At 33.6% G+C, this 24,232-nt stretch overlaps 1 protein-coding gene and 2 long non-coding RNA genes across 21 annotated transcripts in view; 2 read left to right on the forward strand and 1 right to left on the reverse strand.

Annotated features, from left to right (window-relative positions):
• Positions 1–24,232, reverse strand: part of LOC137491177 (protein NLRC3-like) — a 68,468-nt gene that overhangs the window by 43,104 nt on the left and 1,132 nt on the right. Inside the window, exons 2-5 of one of the 2 annotated variants that reach the window (XM_073948295.1) lie at positions 15,437–15,548; positions 14,557–14,661; positions 12,402–12,503; positions 3,831–3,909 (exon numbers count right to left, since the gene is read on the reverse strand). Coding sequence is in view for 1 of the 2 variants with exons in the window: in XM_068220254.2 (XP_068076355.2) it covers positions 12,402–12,503; positions 14,557–14,661; positions 15,437–15,480 (251 nt within the window). In the remaining variant the exon portion in view is untranslated. The remainder of the gene's footprint in view (positions 1–3,830; positions 3,910–12,401; positions 12,504–14,556; positions 14,662–15,436; positions 15,549–24,232) is intronic. The other variant, XM_068220254.2, reaches the window with a different exon arrangement.
• LOC101884316 (uncharacterized) lies at positions 5,256–6,117 on the forward strand. Its single transcript, XR_223417.4, has 3 exons — positions 5,256–5,309; positions 5,672–5,735; positions 6,019–6,117. It is a non-coding gene; the product is annotated as an uncharacterized lncRNA (long non-coding RNA).
• On the forward strand, positions 17,142–23,379 carry LOC110439563 (uncharacterized). 18 transcript variants are annotated; one of them, XR_012402670.1, is made up of 12 exons: positions 17,142–17,225; positions 17,638–17,728; positions 17,833–17,863; positions 18,393–18,442; positions 18,860–19,157; positions 19,398–19,528; positions 19,658–19,704; positions 19,834–19,925; positions 20,022–20,152; positions 21,364–21,435; positions 21,896–21,983; positions 23,350–23,379. It is a non-coding gene; the product is annotated as an uncharacterized lncRNA (long non-coding RNA). The 18 variants fall into 18 exon arrangements; XR_012402672.1 differs by having other exon boundaries at positions 19,661–19,704; positions 20,005–20,152; XR_012402673.1 differs by having other exon boundaries at positions 19,051–19,157; positions 20,005–20,152.

Genomic DNA, 24,232 nt, shown 5'->3' on the forward strand with positions numbered 1-24,232 from the left:
CAAGAAATAAGTTAATAAGTATTGTTGAAGCCTTTGATTTAGCAGATGTGTGGCGTGAGAAACATAGAGATTTTAGACAATATTCTTGGACCCATTACAGAGAAAATTATATCTCTATGGCTAGAATTGATAGAATTTACTGTTATAAACATCATTTACAGATTTTTAAATCATGTGCTATCTCTCCAGTTAGTTTCTCAGATCATGGTTTAGTATGTGGAGTGGTTTTTATAAATTCAATTAAAATAAAAAGTGCATACTGGCATTTAAATGTTTCCTTACTAAATGATAATTTTTTTAAGAAAAGTTTTATGCATTTTTGGAATAACTGGAAAATTAATATAAAGAATTTTGAATCAATTCAGCAATGGTGGGATGTGGGGAAAATTAATATTCAACAATTTTGTAAACAATATACTCTTAATACTTCCAGAAATACTGCTAAATTAATAGAAGAAGTCGAATATGATATAATAAAACTTCAAGTGTTAAGTGATTCAACTCGAGATCAAACCCTTTTACAATCTATCAAAAAGAAAAAAGATTTTTTAGGAGAACTTCTTGGAATTAAAGGACAAGGATCACTTATAAGGTCACGGTTTCAAAATTTTAATGAGATGGACACATCAACCAGTTTTTTTTTTAGTCTTGAAAAAAAAAACGGACAAAGTAGAATAATTCATTTATTGTTAGATAATAATGGAAAGGTTTTGACAGAGCCTGCTGAAATACGGAAGAGAGCGATTGATTTTTATTCAGATTTATATGCTTCTGAGTATCAAGAAAATCTAAATATTACACACAAGTTTTTTGAAGGTCTTTCAGAAGTACCAGCTGAAATAAATGCTGCACTTGAACAACCATTGAACTTATTTGAACTACATTCAGCCGTGATGAGTATGGCCAGTGGTAAGGCTCCAGGAATTGACGGAATCCCTATAGAATTTTATAAAACCTTTTGGAGTATTATAGGTTCAGATATGTTGGCAGTTTTTAATGAAAGTTTTATTAAAGAGCAACTCCCTTTGAGCTGCAGAAGAGCAGTGTTGACTTTGTTACCAAAAAAAGGGGATTTGAGAGATATTGCAAATTGGAGACCTGTTGCTTTGTTATGCGCTGACTATAAAGCTCTGTCTAAAACCTTAGCAAATAAATTAAAGAATGCAATGAATTATATAATACATAGTGATCAGTCCTATTGTGTTCCGGGTAGGTCGATTTTTGATAACATACATTTTATAAGAGATTTAATTCATACTTCTAAACTATTTGGTTTCAATTTTGGCCTTTTTTTAATGGATCAAGAGAAGGCTTTTGATCGAGTTGAACACGAATATTTATGGAGAACAATGGAAGCTTTTAATTTTTCTTCTGTTTTTTTAAATAGGATTAAAGTTCTTAATGGAGGTATTCAGAGTATGTTGAAGGTCAATGGTGGCTTAAGTGCACCGTTTAATGTAAATAGGGGAATAAGACAAGGGTGCTCCTTATCAGGAATGTTATATACTTTAGCCATTGAGCCTTTATTGAATAGATTACGTAGTGAATTGATAGGGTTAAATATTGATGATAATTTTAAACCTGTGTGTACTTCTGCTTATGTAGATGATGTCCTTGTTATCATTAAAAGTCAAAACGATGTTGAGAAAACAACCTTAATAGTAAATGAATTTGGTAAAATTTCATCTGCCAAAGTTAATTGGAAAAAGAGTTCAGGTCTGATAGTACGAGATTGGAGAGATGAAAAACCTATGTTACCAGGTGGTCTAAACTGGGTTAGTGAAGGGTTTAAATATTTGGGTGTTTTTTTAGGGAATGATTCTATAGAGGAAAAAAATTGGAATGGGATTGAAGAAATGGTTGATGGAAAATTGAAAAAATGGAAATGGCTTCACTCATGTCTATCATATAGAGGTAGAGCTTTGATTATTAATAATTTGGTAGCCTCTATATTGTGGCATAAATTAGCAGTTTTAGAACCTCCAGCTGATTTATTAATAAAAATTCAGAGAAAGCTTGTTAATTTCTTTTGGAATAAATTGCATTAGATACCACAGAATATTTTATATTTATCAAAAGAACTAGGAGGTCAAGGTTTGGTTCACTTGACAAGCAGAAAAGCTGCTTTTAGGATACAATTTGTGCAAAAGTTTTTATATGGAAAATTGGAAGTTCCATGGCGAGTGTTAACTGAAAATATCTTAAAACAGTTTGGAAATTTGGGATTAAAACAAACAATTTTTCTTTTGGATACCAATGTTTTAAATGTGAGAGGTTTTTTTCCCTTTTATTGCAGTGTTTTCAAAGCTTGGGGTGTTGTAGAAAGAAAAAAAATGTGTACAAAAAATTCCTCCTTGTTCTGGTTATTAGAAGAACCAATTGTGCATGGATCACGAATTGTTTTAAAAAAAGATGATTTTGTTGGACTAAACGATATCTTCATCAAAACTGGAGTTTTAAAAGTGAAGGATTTGTCAATGTTAGCAGGTCCAAATCTAAATAATGTGAAAACAGTGGCACAAAGACTTGACATTCATTCTCTAAGGAAAGTTGGACAAATTCTAACAGTTTTTCGGGACTCTTTATCAGAAGAAGAAAAGTTAAAACTTAAAAACTGGATGAATGGAAGCGAATTGCCTGAATGCACTGACTTTTTTCCCGACATATGCGTAAGACCAAAAATGGAGGAAGAGGACTTTGAACTTTTATACTGGATTTTTAAAAATGACGTTCGTTTCACTGTTTTTAATTCTGTTGGTGGAAAATGTATTTATTCATTCTGTGTTAAAGTGTTAAACAAAGGAAAACTAAAAAATAAGATTGACACACCCTGGAGAAAATTTTTGAAAGTTAAAGATGAAATAATGCCAGTATGGGAAGCAATTTATAAGCCACCATTGACAAAACGGGTTGGAGATATTCAATGGAGAATACTCCATGGTATTATTCCTGTAAATGCTTTTGTGTCTATTTTAAACTCTGATGTTACAGATTTATGTCCTTTTTGTAATTGTAGAGAGACAATTTTTCATTGTTTTCTTAAATGTGAACGATTATTTTTATTATTTGAGTTTTTAAAGGAATTGTTTGAATTGTATGGAGAAATTTTCTCTGATGTTTGTTTCATTTTTGGAGTGAAAATTGGGAAAAAAAAGAAGAATGTTTGTAAAATGTTAAATTATTTGGTAGGACAAGCGAAAATAGCAATTTACATAACAAGAAAGAAAAAAATAGAACAAAGCACTGATTTAGATGTTTTGTTGTTTTTTAAATGTATAATAAGGGCTAGAATACAGCTAGAATTTAATTATTATAGATTGATGGACAATATTGTAGGTTTTAAAGATATTTGGGATTCAGATGGACAGATATGTACTGTTATAGGAGAGAACTTATCTTTTTCTGAATTATTTTAAAAGAAAAAAAAAATGTGCTAATGTAATTTTTTCAATGATCTTATACTGATTGTGTATTGATTCCTTTTTAAAAAAAGGCAAAATAAAGTTTGTTAAAATCTCTCTCTCTCTCTCTCTCTCTATATATATATATATATATATATATATATATATATATATATAATGTATGTATTTGTGTGTGTGTTTATAGTTAATTACTATTAGTTCATGATAGTTACTAATGATTGTCACATCCCCGACTCTGTCCTGCTGCTCCACCTACCACTCTCTCTCATCATCAAGTTCCCTCAGCACCAATCATAGTTCTCCATCTCCTGCCACCTCTTATCACCGCTGACAACAGTCACCTGATTTTTAAACAGTGACACCTGCACCCCTCATCAGCACTCCCTATATAACCTCGGTTCACCTTACCTTCTCCCTCACTTGTCTGCTTCCATGGGTGTTTCCCCTCTTCTAAGTAGTTGTGGGCAAAGCGAGGCTTCATGAAACACTAAAACAGTTGAAGCAAATGTGTCAAAGCTTCAAAATGTTTCAAAACCCTACTCTACAGTGACACATAGTGGTCATTTTTTATGTATTGCACTGTAACAGCTTCAGCAAAGAACAGTTAAGCAAATTGAGGTATTAAACCCCACTTTGTAGAATTGAACATTCAAGAGATTTAGTGGAGAGGTTAGGGTGTCTGACTACCAAGCGGGGATAGTGGATTTAGATCCAGGCTGATACAGCTATTTTTGAATGCTTTAATACCAGTTGGTAATGCTTTGTTCTTGTTTTGTTTCAACATTGGTCTGACAACTGAATAAACACTTTGTGAATAAATGTCTTATTTTGGTCATAAAACAGGGTTGTTGCTAGATCAGACACAGTTGTGGCCAGAAGTTAACAAGAATTATTTATAATATCCAATAAATTTCCCATTTATAGTTTTTTTTTAACGTCTACCCAAACGCAAGCATCACAGTACTGTAAAATATTAATTATTGTTTCACAGTGTTACAAACTGAACCCAAAAGTCATTTGAAGCATAGTAACAGCATGCAGACACACAGTCCACTAGGCTATATGAAACAGAACTTTTTTCTGACCCTGGCAGTCGAATGCAAATTCACCAGGTCTCGAAACACTTCTAAACTGATCGATGCTTTAAATCGCGACTTGGGTGTTTCAGATCATGCTTCATTGCAGTGTTTGAAAATCTGTGAAAGTATTTAGTGCTTTAGGTCTTGCTTTGTTGACATTGAAAAGAGGATTGACCACGGCCTGTTAAATGACTGCTGATTGTATATATTTGTACATAGTAAGTAGGGAGCTTGACGCCATTTTCTTTTATACCTTCTTTAATTTATTTTTTTTTCAATTCAATTCAATTCAGCTTTATTTGTATAGCGCTTTTACAATGTAGATTGTGTCAAAGCAGCTTCACATAAATGGTCTCTTGTCCTCTCTTGTGGACAAGAGAGTAAGGTAAGAAACCCAGCTGGCACACGACCGACCTTCAACGTTAAAATATGGTTGAAATAAGGTCAGATGTGTTTTGAACGTTGAAATAATGTTGATAGAACGTTTAATGTTGAACGGTTGAAAAACAGCCTGCATATGACAAGGCTTCAACGTTGAAATGTGGTTGAAAATACGTCAGTAGTTGCTTTAATGTTGAAACAATGTTGAATGATAAATGGTTGAAAAAAGTTACAGAAATCCTTGTACAAATCAACGTTGACATTTTTTTTTATCATGATCTGTATGTTGAATTAACGTCATGGCTTCACCCAATATTCAACATGTTTGGTTACCATGGTATCAGAGGACTCGGCGCACGCGGCCGCGCGCAGCGCTTCACTTCACTTAATTACGAACACCTGACCTGCAGTGCAGCAGAATTCAGAGGTAAGCGTGTTTTTAGATGCTTTAATGTTTTATTTACCCCCCGATTTTGCTTTACACACAGTGTATCTTAAATGTGACTTGGTGTAGTGTTTCGAATTTTGAAGCATTTAAAACTTTCCAGATTGGTTTTTAGTCTTGTTTGCGCTCCGGTGACGCGCAGCTAACCTCGAGGTAATGTCACATGTTTAACATTAGTCTAAATGAGCGTTTTTATGGCAAATTCAAAGCGATAAACTCCAAACGCAGTTTAAAGTTACTGAGCAACGTTATAAAACAATATCCTTTTATACGCTGTATCATTAGTGTTATTATTACAAAGTGAACTGCTGTCGTTTCACTGTTGTTGTTGTTTTTGCTTATAGAGATGTAACTTACTCCAGAGACGCACTAACTTGCACAGCATTGAATGGAAAAGGCTTTGTCCATGTAAGTTTACTTTACCTTTAACTAAGCTATCTGTTAAATCTTCTTGGTGCTTTGGTTGGTGATATTCTCTTTCTAATCTGTTTGTTTATTGATTGTTAGGCTATGTTGTGATATTATATTGTTATATTGATATTATTATTGTGAAATCATGTTGTGATGTTATACTATGTGACAGTATTGGGGAACAAATATGTATTTAGTTAGAAATTAATGCTTAAATTACACTTTGTATAGTAGCAGATAAGAGGTGTAATGGGTTTTAATTTTCTGGGTTTTCTGGAAGGTCCAGTTGAGGGGCATCAAGAACACGCAGATGGCCTAAACCTGTGTCAGCCTGGACAGACTGCAGTTCTGCTATTCCACGCCAAGGCTTTTGTATGGATGTCTGACTACTGCTGTGTTCTCTAAACTAGGTATTACTGGAGCAAAACAACAGCACCTGTTACAGTGAAATTTGTATTCATAAAAATAGTGATACATGTGTAGCAGGTCCAGTACATGTGATGTCATTGAGAAGTTGTTTTTATTAAATGTCATTAAAACAAATAAATAAACATGCTATTTAAATAAATCTAAATATTAAAAACTTGAGGATTAAGATGAGAAATGAAATGCATCATCTGTCTTGCGAAAGGGGTCTACTTAAGAATTCTGGTGTTTTCCAACTGAAAGGGATAGTTCACCCAAGAATGAAAATTTACTCACATTTTACTCCCCAAATGGTTTAAAACCATTATGAGTTTATTTTGTTGAACAAAAAAAAGAGGCTATTCTGAAAAAAAAAAAAACTAAAAACCTGTAAACATTGACCTCCATAGTAGAAAAAAATACTATAGAAGTCAATGGTTATAGATTTGCAGCTTTCTTCAAAATATCTTCTTTTGTGTTCAACATGGTCAGTAAATGACGACAGAATAAACATTTTGAACTATCCCTTTAATTCTCTGTCCTACATGAAGACTTTTGTAGAAGTGCTGCTCCTTCTAGAGTTTTTCTCAACCATATGTCTAAAAAGCTTCAAACAGCTTTTACAGTACATGTAATGGTTTACAACAACTTGTAATTATTATATGTGTTGAATGTTTCATGATTCTTTACTGCAGCCTTTGTTAAAAAAAAAAAAAAAAAAAAAAAGTAATTTTTTTGAGAATCTGAAATTTGAATTCTGGAAATGCTGGCACTGGTGGTGGCGAAGGGCTTCCTGACGATATCACACCTAATTCTTCACTTCTCTTAGTTAGAAATATTCAGATGGATGAGACAAAATTATTGAGTGTGACGATATTATAGGACAAATTTGGATTCAATAAAAAATAAATATTTGAATTTCACTTTGTATAATAGCAGATACCAACTTAGTTGTAACCTCCTATTTCATTTATTGCAGGTTATCTGTAAGCTCCATTTGAGGTCATCAAGGACATACTGATGGCCTAAACCAGTGTCAGCCTAGACAGACAGACAGACATCTATTGCAGTTCTGCTACACAAGACCAAACTCTCTGCTTTTGTATGGATGTCTGACTAGTACGGTGTTCTCTAAAGGTATAACTGGAGCAAAACAACAGCATCCGTTACAGTGAAATTTGTGTTCATAAAAGATATGTGTAACAGGTCCAGTACATTTGTCATAAAGGTTAAATCACAGCAAGTACTGTAAAAATAACTTGTTTGCCTTTGCCACAACAGGTCATGGTGTGTGCATACTGCTCGTAGTAAACATGCTGATCTGATGCGGGAGAGATATACGCAAACACATTTGTATTTACTGTTTTGTTTTGCCTCACTAAAGTGTTGTTGGAGCTTGGTATGTTCACAGTTGAAATCACTGAAGTCACATGGAATGTTTTGACAATGTGTTTTGTGCCTTATCTGGACAATGACCATCTTGGGACTATTGCTGTCTGTAGAGGATGAGGAGCATTTAATCTAAAATATTTTAGTTTGTGTTCTGAAGATTAACAGGTCTCTGGGATGACACAAGTAATTAATAACAGAACCTATATGAACACTTAATGTGACATGTAATAGTGAAATAGTGGTCCTACATTCACAAATGTGAGCCATTATTATAAGACCCCTATGAACATGCAATTTTTATGATACTAATAATAATAATGGAATAACAAATTGCTTTTAGTGTTGTGTTTGTGAGAGAGAATCAAACCATATATTCTACACATTTTCTTGATGATTTACTGAAATATTTGTCTACATGTTCCACTGTCACAGGTGCTCAGTTTTGCTGAAGTAATGCTAAACACAATAATACTTTATGCAAAAAATAAATAAAAAATAAATATTTAGCATGCAGACCTGCAAAGTGAAGGAGCAATGTCAGGTTTAGATTATAGCATGAGTTTTCACTATTGTGAAAGTGAAGCCATTCATTCACAATGAATTGGAATAGCAAACCTCATTATTGATTTTGTAGGAAACTCACCTGGTGTTTGAGAAATAAATATGTATTTAACTGCTAGACTGATATAGATGTTTTAGTGTTTTACACTTGATTCTTTGTCCCCAGTGCCATCTTTTACCTCAAGTGTTTCTCTCAACCTATAAAACCTCAAACAGATGTAATGTATTTCACTTGTGATTCTTAGTTGTAAGTGATGTTTTTTATTATTATTTTTTACTGCAGCCACTTTAAAAATGGGTATTTTGTAAACTTTGTAAACAGAATTGTATTTTGGAGACTGTGATGGTTGAAGTGTAGTTTAGTTACTTAGTTTAATTTAGTATCTGTCTTTCTGAAGATGGTAACACTTTACAAAAAGGTTGTATTAGTAAGTGTTAATGTATTTACTAACATGAACAAAGAACAATGAAGCATCTTTCATATAAAAAAAGTACAGTTCATGTCAGCTCAGTGCGTTAATGTTAACAAGCATACATTTTGATTTTAATAGCATCGGGACATATTTCAATTAATTAAATGATTAATAAATGCTGTACAAGTATTTGTTCTTTGTTCATGTAAGTAAACATTAAGTAACTTTAATTCATGAAACCTAATTAAAAAGTGACTAATTGTATGCCTTTTTCTGTATTTGAGTGTACAGCATGTATAGTAACCTGCATGGTTTTAATAAACTATGTATGCTGTAAATGTTGCTGTATATTTAGAATAAGTGAAATAATGAGGTGTGTATTAAATAAATTGATACACAGGCTAAGTTGTGTATTTGTGTTGTGTATTTTTTATTTTTAAAATTTTTTTGCTATATTTATGGACTTTGCGTTGTATGTAATTTCTATTTAACTTACGTTGAATGTATGACGGTGAAACAACGTCACGGTATCAACGTTGATCCAATTTGCAAAATCGAAAGGTAATTCAACCTTCATTCAACGTCTACAAAACGACCATAATTCACCCATGAAGAAGGTAAGAGTGAAACAACGTTGTAATTTCAACGGTGAATCACCGGTGGTGGTCCGACGGTGAAACAACGTCACTATATAAACGTTGATCCAATTTGCAAAATCGAAAGGTAATTCAACGTTGATCCAACCATAGACCTGACGTTGATTCAACGTTGAGTCACCGTTGAAATGCCGGCTGGGCTGTAGCTTAGTTTAGCTTTTTTACATATTATGTTCCATTACTCTAAATGTTTTTTTATTTTATTTATGGCTTATATAAAAATATATATAAACGCTTCGCTCTGAATCTGATCATGCAAGGATCATGCGCAAAAATGCGCATTTGTCTTAGGCCTGGCTATTTTAAATAGATCTGTAAATTCTGTATTTTAAAAATTGATCGTTTATAAGGACTAAGCTATTAATAACTGTAAGTCTTCGAATGGAAAAGTTTTGATTAAAGTCCTGTAGTTTTAAAGATTTTCTACAATTTAGGAAGAATTAGATTAAAGAAAACTTAATTAGGCATAGGCCTGTAGTGCGCGAATGCACTTCCCTTTTTTATTATTTAATGCAATAGTAAAACCATAAATGCAAACAGTTAGCAGCACAGAGAAGAGCCAATGTCAAGTTATTAGCGCAATGCACAGACAGCTAGCTCGTCAGTTAGTCTGAACTACAAAACTACAAGCCATTATTTATTGTCAAATAAGTCTGTGTTTAATTAGTTCATTTAAAAATGTGTTCATTAATCCAGCGTTTTAGAATTTCTCAAAAGTCTTGTTGAGTGAAGAATACGCGAGAAATATATTGCGGCTCACCTTATATCACCTTGGCTCACCTTAAATATATATATATATATATTACTATTATTATATATATATATATATAATACAAAATGAAATAACAGATAGGCCTAATGCTACTAACAGCAACAACAAATAAAATAATAAGACGGGCGCACTTTGGCGTTGCAATAAAATCTTAAAGATCTTAAAACCTGCTTCTTTTTGTTTGTAAGGTATTGTTTTCGTTATTACTGATTCAAATTACTGGAGTATGGGAGACGGAGCGGGCTAATCAGGCGCAATCATCGAATATAGGCTATTCAATGCAAGCCGGCACCTCTGTATTGACTGCATGACTGGATGTGGTGAACTGTCATGATTTTGGCTTTTGCAGGACACTGAGTAATGCTCATCAGAGGGGATTTAGAAGTGGTCAAAGCCACCTGATGAATAAGTGGTGATAGCCATACATACCTGCGCGAACCCGTTCTCACGGGTTGCCTGCGTTTATAGCCTATCGATTTGCGACTTGTAAAAACGTCCTTGTCTTTTTATGAGTCATTTTCCGAAACTTTAAAAGCACCATGCATGCGCAAATTGAAAGCCACATACACCTGACTCTTACATTTTTCACGACACACATCTGCCAATTTTATTTTATTTTTTTAGGTTTTTACGCAATTTAGGTCATTTTAGGTCATTTTAAGTCATAAGTTTACATACGTTGTATGTTGCATTATAGGCCTACTGACCTAAATAAGCTTTTTGCATCACTTTTCATCACGCAGTTTAAAAGTTTACAGGCAATTCCTTTTAAATTACTTTTGGTGCAATAAATAAGCCAGAATAGTTGAACGTGTTACCATATTCTTTAAATGTATTTATGACATTTAGTTACTAAACAAGGTAAATCATAATTAATTGTGCAGTGTTGGTTATCTTAATTTTTTCAGCCAACACTGATTGAGAATAATGCTGCACTATTTTATTTACAAATAATTTAAACGTTTTCTTTTCCCCCAACACATTCATAATCATTACTCTTGCCAGCGCAAGTTTCATGCGCCCGCTTGAGCGCCGAATAGGCTAAGCCCATGCCGGCGCTTATATAGGCTATGCAAGATGACAATTTGGGTGGCACCACGGCACATGCTGGCACACCCGTGGCTATGCCCCTGCTACAATAACAACAGCAACCACAACAAAATAATAACAAAAAATAATAATAAGATAGGTAGGCTTTGCCGTTGCAATAAAATAATAGTAATTATCAAATAAATAATTAAAATAGCCAATAGCATATAATTAAAATAGGAGGAAATTTAATAGAAATGGTACCATTTGTTATAGCCCCATGATGGGCCGTTTTCTTATTCTAGTCCTTACAACTATTAAAAAACTAAGTAAATAATTATAATAATAGTTTTATTATTATTATTATTATTAGTTATTACTATTATTTAGGCCTACAGCGCATGCAAACCAGGTGCTGCTCAGAAATGGCTATCTTTGCTCAGCATCAGGTGCACAGCAGCAAGTTTAGCACCGAACTATGAATTTATTTTAATGGCAAATGTTTAATAATACTACTAATTTACGTTTTTATTTAATTTATACATACGCAATGAGTGTAAACCTGCTAACTGTGTGTGGTTCAAATGATAGAATATAAACTTAGTTTATTTTTAATTAAATAATAATAATAAAAAGCCTGGGTGCAGGGCTTTTATTTTGAGGGCGACGTCACAAGCTCCGATTTGGTTGACCAATGAGAGGAAAGTTGGCGTTTCAGCACCGCCTACATGTGTATAATGAACTTTAAACTCATTTATTCGTTTTCCTACCTTAAATCAAAAAACGAAAATCCAGCCAAAATCTCGTTTTTTTGTGAGCAAAAGAAAAACCGAAAAACTGCAGTTTTCTTCCTTTCCTTTATTCCGTTTAAAACCAGAAAATAAATGATGCACGCCCACGCTGTGTTCATTTTTTTGATCAAACGAACAAACAAAAAAGTACACAATTTTTTGACTCATTATTTCGTTCTGGTTTTGTGTTTGTTTTAATATTTCGTTTTAAGTTAATAAGCAGAATAACAGATGAGTTTCCGTTTTTTCTGCCTACAGAATAAACAGAAAAATGAAATATTCATCGTTTTTTTGATGTTTCATTTTCCGGAATAAAAGGAATAATCAAATGAACGGATGATACACGGACCGTGAAGCTGGACCAGTGCTGTTATTGCAGAATTTCACACGGCTATCAGCCAATCAGATTCAAGAACCAGCCAGAACTGTTGTATATATATATATTATAATTTACTGAAAGATTCTCTGCATAAGAAACTAAATCTGCCACTAGGTGTCTCTAAATGAGTTGCCAAAGTCATTGATTCATTTGATTTACTCAAACAACTGATTCATTCAGGAATGACTCTCTTTACTGTATTGTTGGTTCACATAAAATACTCAAAACGGTCCATGTGTGAGCAATAATGTGAAACACAAAATACCTTTTGGCAGATGATGTCTTCTCTCTGAAGTATGGTGGTTCATCTTTAGACCGGTCACTCTTCAGAGACACATAGCTGGACACACATGATCCTGATCTCACACTGAACACACAAACACACCAGAGGAATAGAAGCATCATAATCTGCTGCATTCATTCATAATTTCCTATGAGCTCAATTAGCTAAGGTTAAACCTTTATTCTTCACTTGTGTTGCCTCTTCCTATAGCAGCTGAATGTGTGTTAGATAAGTTTAAGTGTTTAGTGAAGTTAAAGAAGCATTACTTGTATCACTCTTAATGTTCATTATTTGCTCATTAATGTCCTTAATCATGCCGAATTTTAATTTTTGGATGTCAAAAAAATAATAACTAAAAAAGCCTGTGTGTTTTATTTGTTCTATAGTTTTACAAATAAAAAAGTTTGTCATTTGTCATTACAGTAATACACTGCTCACTAAAATAACATATCCTAAATCTGAAGGAATGAACTATTCTTATTAAATACTTTGTTCTTTACATAGCTGAATGTGCAGAAAACAAAATCACATAGAAATTATTAATGTAAATCCGATTTATTAACCCATGGAGTTCTGGATTTGGCGTCACACTCAAAATTGAAGAGGAAAAACACACTACAGGCTGATCTAACTTTGATGCAGAGTCCTTGACACAAGTTAAAATGGGGCTCAGTAGAGTGCGTGGCCTCCACATGCCTACAATTTCTGGGCATCCTCCTGATCAGGTGGTGGATGATCTCCTGAGTGATCTCCTCCCAGACCTGGACTAAAGCATCTGCCAAATCCTGGACAGTCTGTGGTTCAATGTGGCTTTGGTGGATGGAACGAGATTTGATGTCCCAGATGTGCTCAATTTGATTCAGGGTCTCAGGTACAAGCGGGCCAGTCCATAGAATCAATGCTTTAGTCTTGCAAGAACCGATAGCACTCCAGCCACATGAAGTCTAGCGTTGTCTTGCTTTAGGAAGAGCCCGACAGCATAGGTATATGGTCTTACAAGGGGTCTGTGGATCTCATATCGGTACCTAATGGTAGTCAGGCTACCTCTGGCGAACACTGCATCTGCATCAGAAATGCCACCCCACATCACACCAATCATGCTGGAGGATGTTGCAGGCAGCAGAACGTAATTGATAGTAGGATCGATATGATTCTTGCCACAGTTCACATTGAAGTGCCATCCAGGATGAGCTGCACTACCTGAGCCACTTGTGTATTGCAAGAAGGTTATTTCTTATGAACTAGAAATTATGTCAGAAATTATAAATATTTTAAAATAGGCACTATCCTTATAAATAAACTGCATTGTTGCAATCTAAACAACTACATTCTCCACTAAATAACAGCAGGAATATTTGTCAAACTGTAGATGGTCCTCTGCTTGTTACTGTATGTGGGCGGAGTAATACAGAAGGGTGAAGCTGGACCAGTGCTGTTATTGCAGAATTTCACACGGCTATCAGCCAATCAGATTCAAGAACCAGGCAGAACTGTTGTATATATATATTATAATTTACTGAAAGATTCTCTGCATAAGAAACTAAATCTGCCACTAGAAATTAATGTTCACGTTTTGGATGTCTAAAAATAACAACAAAGTTAGCTTGTATTTTATTTTATATTTCTTTATAGTTTAATAAAGCAACAATTGAAGTTTTGGTGCCATTTGTCATTATATTAATATTAGTCTATATTAAAAGGGTCTTAAATAGGTCTATAAATAGTTGGAAACCTGGTTAACGGGGGTTTTGGTGTAAGATCAGTTTCATTAGGCTAATGCATTACCATAAAAAATTAAATATTAATTACCTTACAAACTGTCTAAGGCAGGGGTGGGCAAACTTGATCCAGGAGGGCCAGTGTCCTGCATAGTTTAGCTCCAACCCTATTCAAACAGACCTCCCTATAGAGTTCAAGTGATCTTGAAGACACTGATTAGTTTGTTCAGGTGTGTTTGACTAGTGCTGGAACAAAACTCTGCAGGGACACCAGCCCTCGACGATCAAGTTTGCCCATCCCTGGTCTAAGGGTGATAATAATAGTTTTTTTAAATGAATTTGTGGTACTTTATTTATTGTTATAAAAAAATGTGATTTTAGAAGATTGACTGACAAGTGATAAAAAAAATCATTCATACCTTTTGGCAAATGATTGTGTTTTCTCTCTGAAGATTGGTGGATTGTCTTTAGACCGGTTACTCTTTAGAGACACGGAGCTGCACACACGTGATCCTGATCTCACACTGAACACACAAACACACCAGAGGAATAAACTGCAGGACAAACTTTAAGAGTTTAATGAGTTTGTGTAGTTTATTTCAGCACAAACTAATTGTTGGCTGAAAGTCTATCTGATCAGGTCTGCTACACAGATATCATGGGTAAACAGACACATGACTAGGCCCACACGGAATCTGTGCACGCAGAATTCCACCGATTTTTAGCCCATCATTAATTATGTTTATTTACTTGAGTAAAAGTGTGTAAATCTGTATTTATTCAGTTTTTTTTTTATTAATTAAAGTAATATTATTGACTAATATGAAAATTTTCATCAGATTTATGCACAATGCAGTTTGAACAGTCATATTTTCAGTCTTTTAGTAGAGATATTATATGAGACACTTGCTTTGTTTAACACATAAAGTGAATCATATTGGATTTGCATTTTAAACATTAAATAAAAGTATTAAAGGTATTATTTATTTCACATATTAAAGTTTTAGTCATGATACTCCAAAAATCATTCCGCAGAAATCCACAGATTTTTTTACCAAAATTCTCCACAGAAATAGCAAAAAACGCCCGCAGATTCCGTCTGGCCCTGCACATGACACATATTGAGCTCTGGTAAAGCTGTCTGTAATCTAGAATGATCTAAACACATTTGCTGAAGCTGTAAACTGAAGCGTTGTCCATCATTTGATCAGGCAATAGCAACACAAATAAGTGCATTGTTGTTGGTCTTTGTTTTTAAGAGAAAGTGTTAAAATAATGGTGTAAAAACAGAGTCAATACCTGTGTTTCTCTGAGAGAGAGTCCTTTACTCGCTCCTCTGCCATACTGCAGCTAAAACACCAATGCAGACATTAGCAGAGCTTTCAGGAAACAATCAGCCGCTCACCATCACCTGGAGATGACAATATACTGAGATGAAGAACAGCACACTTTATAGCAATCAATGCTCACTTCACTAACAACACCGCACTCAAACAGACCACATGATGAGGGACACCACAAACAACACCACACTGAAACAGACCACATGATGAGGGACACCACAAACTGAGTCTCAGTCATCTCACTGCATTCACAGCATATATAAATAAAATGATAAACATTAATGCAGTTTGTCTGTCACGATAATTTCTGCTTTAGACAGCTATTAACTTATTATTTGATTTATTTATTTGCTTAGTTAATAGTTAGTTAGTATTGAAACGTTACCAGCACGCCCGGCCCCAATCAATTTGGCGCCCTAGGCAAGATTTCAGGTGGCGCCCCTTCACATCGCAGTAAATTCCACTGCTAGTGTACATGCAGTCATAAGAAACTAAATAGATTTTTGATCAACTACTGCCTGCTGGGAAAACATCAGATAAATATGCCAATGCAATTAACATTATTGCTGAACAGATCTAATATTTACACATTTGCTTGAGGAAGAAATGATGGGGACAGTTAATGCAGTTTAAGAATTATCCGCACTCTTCCGGTTAACGGAAGCTCTGCTTTCACTTTCGATTTCCTGACTCTGTTTAAAGTTTATTTTGTGCTGAATGGTGTGATATTATCGAGTCAACCTGATACAGAATTGCACAAACACTTTCAAGAGATAAAAATAACCCATTATATTGTTGAAATGACCGTGTTCCCAGACAGCACACATACGTTGGGCCGACGTCGGCCGAAGGTCAACACGTCGGCCCCTTTAATTCTAACATCGGTATATGGTCGGCCAAACATACGCATGATCGTTCGGTCGTGTGTTCTATTGTTCCAGCTCAACAAACGTCGGCTCTGCGTCGGTTAACGACCAGAGGCCGACGAAGCACTTCATAAGCACTTGATCTCTCATGCCCATGAAAGAATCCGGCAACATATTTGGTTTACAAGTAAGTTTTTGCGTGCATAATAAATTAGACAAACGCGACATGCATCATGTGAACTGCGTCGGTCGGTCCAGCTTTAAATAGCCTACATTAATGCAGTAAAACTGACCAAAATGCCTACAATACATGATTTCAATTCATTAAAATATAAAAAGTTTTATTGTTATGCTTTAATAATGAAAAAGTTGTTTTTTTCTGGTGTTAACTGCTGTTTGCTTTTTTTTATTGTGGCTTTTTCTAATACATTTTTCCCAGTGTAAAAATCAAGTATGTTCTGCATTTCGGCTGTTTAATTAAAATAAACACCTTTTTACAGAGTGACATCTTTGTTTTATATATACTTGCATTTATATTTATTGGTTATTTATTTTTGACAGTGAATGCACAAATAAAGTGTTTGTTTTGTAACAGTTTAGTAGGCTATAAAGCTCGTCTTAAAGATAATAGCGTATATAAAACTGCTAAATACATTTTAAATTCAAGATATAAAATACAAGGTTATTATTTAAATTGTCTATGGAGTGATCATGTTTATAAATGTAATACTGCAAGACTTTAATGTGCGCGCGCGCGTCTTGCTTCCAACACTGGAGCGGAGAGGATGTTGCTATGGGAAACGAAGCTACAACACGACACGACACCACCTAAAAGACACAACACGACTTCTCTCAGGCTGCCGTTTTGACTGTTTTCAGGTAAGTTTAGTCCCTAAAACAAAGCAAATACTACATAAAACTGTTCCTCACACATTTATTATTGGCAATTGATGAATATTCTGTTGAATATTATGTTATATAAGAGTGGTAAGTCTTCGTAAAAGTCCGTTAGCATATTAGCACTGGTAACGTTAGCGTCGGGGTAATATTACGTTAACTTACTTAATGTTAGCTCTTGTTAAACTTGTTTGTTAAAGTTTTGGCTTTTATTTATTCTTTATGTGTAGATGAGAGGTTTTGTCAATGTTTTATTGAATGCACTCGATATGTAGTCTAAAATACGCATTGTAACGTTACTGTAAAGGACCGTGAATCAAAAGTTCAATCGTGTTTTGATATTTCATGGTATCTTAAACTAAATGTTAAGTAAAAAAGTGTTCTGTGGTTTCAGGAGTGAGAGAATAACCCCCTGCTACAGAAAATATAACTCAAGATTCCTAAATTTCTGAAGGGAGCTGATCACAGAGATACAGGAAAGACAGGTAACTTTAAGCAGATGATTAATTCATATGAATTTCCATTGCACATCATTATGCACATGTTACATGTCTATATATTATGCATCTGTTACTTGTCTTTATTGCAGTTGTTTTAAGAAAGTTTTGACATTGAAACATGTGAGTGGTATTAAATTTCACATCACATGATTCTTCAGAACTTAGTAAATATATAGATTTGCTGCTAATGAAGTAATATTTGTGATTTTCATTTTGTTTAATTTTTTATGATTAATTGATTTATTAAATCTTAGAAAAAAGTTTACACTAAATTATTTGTCATCACATCTGTTTTTAGCATTGATAGCAATCCGAAATGTTTCTTGAGCAGCAAATCAGCACCATTTGATAATCACCATTATATTAGTTCAACCTCAAGCACTAAATCAACATCTTAAAAAAAGATTTCTGAAAGATCAAGTGACACTGAAGACTTGAGTAATGATGCTGAAAATTTAGCTTTACATCATAGCTATGAATTACATGTATATTTACACTGTTCACCCATCCCTTACACCTTAACTCATCCTTAAGTCAATTTAAGCCCTAAATGAATAATTTTTGATTTGTACAGGCATGATATGCAACTTGTATTCAGTCGTTTTGTTTTTTCTTTCTTTTGCTTTTGTTTTCCACATCAACTGAAAAGGAGGTCTAAGTTTAACCTAAGTGCCGTGTTGCTGATGAACATCTTTATATGTAAGTATATTTTTGATTGACTGCCAGACACTTGTCAAACAGTGATGAGCAAACGAATGGCCGTTCTTTTAAAAAGATCAGGGAGATGCAAGTCTGGAGATTAATATACATTTTAATTCAAAATTGATTTATCTGGAAATATTTCATAATGTTTTGAGATATGTGCCCTATATGCATTTAGATGTCCATGCATGTTTAAAATACTTTTAAATTTAACAATGGCTGCAAGTTATAAAAACATAAACAAACACAAAAATGTTAAAGTAAATTGAGAAAACATTTTCATCAGTTTGACAACAGGTAGATCAGCTCCTGACATGTTAACAGATCAGTTTAACTCTTATTAAATTCATTCATTCATTCATTCATTCATTCATTCATTCATTCATTCATTCATTCATTTTCTTTTCTGCTTAGTCCCTTTATTAATCTGGGGTAACCACAGCGGAATGAACTGTCAACTTATCCAGCATATTTTTTACGCAGTGGATGCCCTTCCAGCTGCAAGCCATCACTGGGAAACAACCATATACGCTTGTTCTCACTCATACACTACAGACAATTTAGCCTACCCAATTCACCTGTACCCCATGTCTTTGGACTTGTAGGCAAAACCGGAGCACCCAGAGAAAACCCACCAAACGCAGAGAGAATTTGCAAACTACACACAGAAATGCCTGCTGATCCAGCTGCGGCTCGAGTCAGCATCCTTGCTGTAAGGCAACAGCACTACCTATTGTTCCACCACGTCACGCTCTTATTAAATTATATTTATATAATTTTGTGTTTCAGTACATGCTATTTTGGGAAGACAAAATATATTCATAAGCTCTCAGAAAATTCAATAAGAGAATTCATTCATTCATTTTAAGAGAATTAACTGCACAATTACTTGAAATGCGTGGATGGGATTACATTATTTGTTAACCCAAAGTGAGTTTCTCTTTCTTTGCAGTATTGGATGCCTGATTGCAGTTCAACTCCAAACTCAGTTGGACCAGCTGATCAGTGTCTTCAGTATTACCACAAGCTACTGGGCAGATGTGTGGACAGCTATGAGCCAAACTTGGGACGTTTGGTTTTTAGGTAATACCAGTGACAAAGTATTCAGTAAATTGCTTATAATAAAAGATGCTCACTGCTTACCCCCTTATAGTTAAGTTGTTTGCAGTTTCATTGTTGTAAAAATACCATACTTTTTCCTTTTTTTATCAGCAGGTGTAGAGACCGTCTGGGCAGCAGAAACAAGACAACTAATCATAGTTGAGTTGAGATTAGTATTATTAACTTGACTAGTTTGGTTGCAGACTTGTTCAATACTTAACAATTTGTATAAGTTACAAGATCAATGGTCCTGCTATCAATGTTTGTGTAACTTAAATTCATTACAGTTTAGATACAATCAAATGTCCAAACCATCTCTGAGTGAATGACATCAAGGAAACAGGATCAAAAAGATCATTCAATATAGAATGTTTCATAGGTAACAGCACATCCTTTGTAAAAAATAATTTATTTTTGTGTCATCATCACAAGACAAAATACATTTCAACTGATTTCAGTTGGTTATATTTTTCAGGTCCTCCTGATCATTCTGTTCTCCTGGTTGTGAGGATGTGCAGAGGCTGTATTTGTCAGTGTTAAAAGACTTGTGCAGCTGTATGCAGACATACAAGCAGCCGACAAAGAGTTCTGGAGCAGGACAGACAGGTAGTTCACCGTGGCTAGGCTAGAAGTTTATACTTGGGTGGCCAGAAAGTGGCCTCCGCTATTTTGGAGGGTCCATACAAATACACCAGTGTAAGCTATACTATTGCACAGAAAAAATTAAATGAAAGAATTAATTAATCGGTTGAACACAAAATATTTTAAAGAAAGCTTAAGTATCAAGGTGGCAATATACAGTATGTTACATTGTAGTACATGAGCTGGCTAATACAGATTCGTAAATGTTTAGTTGTTAAGATTAGTTAAATACTATATCCTCTACTTGAGACCTGTTGCATATACAGCTTTAACTGAACTGAATTTAACTAGAACTACACCAGCATTCCAAGTGCTCTAGACTAGCTTTTTGCACTGGTGCGTCTAAAATGTTTGATGGCATTGCATTTAACACTGCAATTTTACATGTTAATTTTTTTTTAAATTACAATCCATATAGGCAATATTGACTTGTAAATGATTAACTAAAATCGGGTCAACACACATTATGGGGATTGTGTGTAGAATTTTGAGGAAATTAATGAATTTAATCCATTTTGAAATAAGACTGAAACATTAAAAATGTGGAAAAAGTAAAGTATCAATACTTTCCGGATGCATTGTATATGGTTTTTAGCGCGTTATCAAAGACTTAAAAAAATAGTCCAACATTATTTACAGCAGCAAAAGACCCTCCACATCAAAAGCTACTGGTCAGCTCACGATTCAGCAAACATCTGAAAAACAAATAGCTTATTATGCCTTCACAAGAAATCAGTGTTTTTGAGTCTAATGAAGATAGTACTATTTTATTAAATTATTATTTAGCCTGGCACGTTTACTGTTACAAAATATTTTAAATGTTTCTTAAAACAAAACATATTGTGTTCAATGGGGAAAAAGTAGCTGTTTTTTACACAGAGATAAAAAAAAACACATTTCAGAGCAGTAATCACAATACTGTGAAACTGTGATATTTTTATCCAAGATTATACCCTCAGAATTTTTTAATTTATTTTTTTTTCAGTTGGCCTATATTCTGTTTTTCTATGTTCTTGGAAATGCTGCTGTGCATGAAAATGTGACGATATATCCGGTTCTATAGTTAATTCTGAAATAAATCTTAAAATGAAACAATATTTAAAAATGCAATATTTAATGTGTCAGACACTAAATAAACATGTCAATTCATTTATATTAATCTGATTCCTTAACAGGGCAGCACGGTGGCGCAGAGGGTAGCACGTTTGCCTCACAGCAAGAAGGTTGCTGCTTCAAGCTTCGGCTGGGTCAGTTGGCGTTTCTGTGTGAAGTTTGCATGCTCTCCCCGTGTTGGCATGGGTTTCCTCCGGGTGCTCCGGTTTTCCCAAGTCCAAAGACATAGGTGAATTGGGTATGCTAAAATTGACCATAGTGTATAAGTGTGTGTGAATGAGTGTGTATTGGTTACAGCTGGAAGGGCATCCACTGCGTAAAACATAGGCTGGCTAAGTTGGCCTTTCATTCCGCTGTGGTGACCCCAGATTAATAAAGGGACTAAGCCCAAAAGACAATGAATGAATGAATCCTTAACAGTTAAAATTAACCATTTGAGCGTGCTTAGTTTAGGGTATGTTGTGGCATTAAATTGTCAATAGGTTTTATTTTTTTCTACATTTTAAATCCGCTTTAGCTTTCTTCTTTCCTATAAACCTGGAAATATAAAATATATATTTTTGGTTTTTAACAAATTGCTTATTTTATTCTTAGATTGGTGTACGCTGATGGTCTGCTGAGAATTCTGCTGAGTTGAAGGGATCCTCCTGTCAGACAACCTCTCCAAAGTACAATAGGACTAGTAAGTAACATCTTAAACATACACTACTGTTTAAAGCTTTTAGGTTGGTATGGTAAATTCTCTTCTGATAGTGTCAGCTTTATTTAATTAATACAGTCAAGCAGTAATACTGTGAATTTAATACAATGTATATAATTAATGGTGTCACATGATCCTTCTGAAAAAATAGTATTCCAATGTACTGATTCTCTCCTCAAGCTGTTTTTTTATATATAAAACATTTTAAATAAACATATTTTTAGTATTCTTGATGTATGAAAAGTTTATTTTTAAAAGCATAGTATTTATTTGAAAAAAAAAAAAGTTTGCTCTTTGATGATTGCTAGCAATCAGACATGTTTCTTTAGAACAAAAAGAATTTGTGGAAAAAAAGTATTCTCACTGAGCATTGTACAACTGTGGTCAACACGTCATTTAAGTTTTCAAATAAGCCTAAAAGACCTGATTAGCTGCATAAGGTGCATTTAATTAGAGAGTTGAATATATCATTTCTTTTTATATCCTCCTCTATAGCCTACAAATAATAGAAGTTGTTTGCTGAAAAACCTTTTTGTAGCAGAAATAAAGCAATGATTAGGCTCACCCGGATTTTTCGCAGAACTCCGCAGATATTTAGCCTATCATTATTTTCTGTTTATTTACTTGAGTAAATGTGTGTAAATCTATATTTATTCAGTTTTTTTATTAATTTCAGTAATATTATTGACTAATGTGAAAATGTTCATCTAATTTATGTACAGTGAGGTTTGTACAGTAATGTTTTCTGTCTTACTAGATATGTTACATGAAAAACTTGCTTTATTTACCAAATAAAGTGAATCTAATTGGATTTGCATTTTAAACATTAAATAAAACTTTAAAATATATTATTTTTTATTTCATATATTAAGGTTTTAGTTATGATACTCCCAAAATAATTCCGCAGAAATCCGCAGACTTCCACCAAAATTTTCAGCAGAAATAGCAAAAAACATCCGCAGATTCCTCCTGGCCCTAGCTATGATATATTAAATGTGGTGTACAGTGTGACATTTTAGTTGACGAAACTTAGTTTAATTTGCATGTAATGTGGTATCTGAAGATTTGACATATATTTAGAGACACATTTATACTAACACAATGATACTAAAAACCAAAAAAAAAAACATTCATTATGATTTCACAAGGAATTTAACTTTCAAATGGCTTTTCTGAAAATTAGTGCTCAGACACACTCTTTAAGTTTAAATTAAATTACACATTTTAGCTAGTCACTTGCATAACACATACTCCAGTTATATGTCATGAAACAAATAATTTATATTTGTGGTAATATGAACTGCTCAAATGCTAATCTTTCTTCTTTTGGTTTCTTGCTTTATTTAAGGGTTCCCACTACAAGGATTAGATATGGCTACTGCAGTCCCGGTTTGGGCCAGCCTCACTTGTGAAGACTAAAGATGAAGACAACATACAAGAACAATTTCGAGGATGGCGACATACTTTTTATTCCACCTATATATCCCCTTTTAAGTGTAAGCAACATTCCACAAGATAAAACAAAAGTAAATGACAGGTTATTTCTTTTCATTTTGTCTGTTTTCTTGGAACATTGTACACAATTTACAACCAGTTTTATTTATATAAATATAGGTCAGAGCAAGAAAATGTTATGTTTTCTTCTGGAGAAAGTCTTATTTCTTTTATTTCGGCTAGAATAAAAACAGTTTTGAATTTTTTAAAAAACATTTTAAGGTCAATATTATTAGCCCCTTTAAGCAATTTTTTTCGACTGTCTACAGAACAAACCATCGATATACAATAACTTGCCTAATTACCCTAACCTGTCTAGTTAAGCTAATTAACCTAATTAAGCCTTTAAATGTCACTTTAAGCTGTATAGAAGTGTCTTGAAAATATCTAGTCAAATATTATTTACTCGGTTATTAGAAATGAGTTATTAAAACTATTGTGATTAGAAATGTGTTAAAAAATATTTCCGTTAAACAGAAATTAAGGGATTATATATATATATTTATATATATATATATATATATATATATATATATATATATATATATATATATATATATATATATGTATATATGTATGTATATATATATATATATATATATATATATATATGTATATATATGTATATATATGTATATATGTATATATATATATATATATATATATATATATATATATATATATATATATATATATATATATATATATATATAGAATGACAAAATCTGTTTTGTGTC

Source organism: Danio rerio, chromosome 4 (genome assembly GCF_049306965.1).
Source record: "Danio rerio strain Tuebingen ecotype United States chromosome 4, GRCz12tu, whole genome shotgun sequence".
Classification (NCBI taxonomy): domain Eukaryota; kingdom Metazoa; phylum Chordata; class Actinopteri; order Cypriniformes; family Danionidae; genus Danio; species Danio rerio.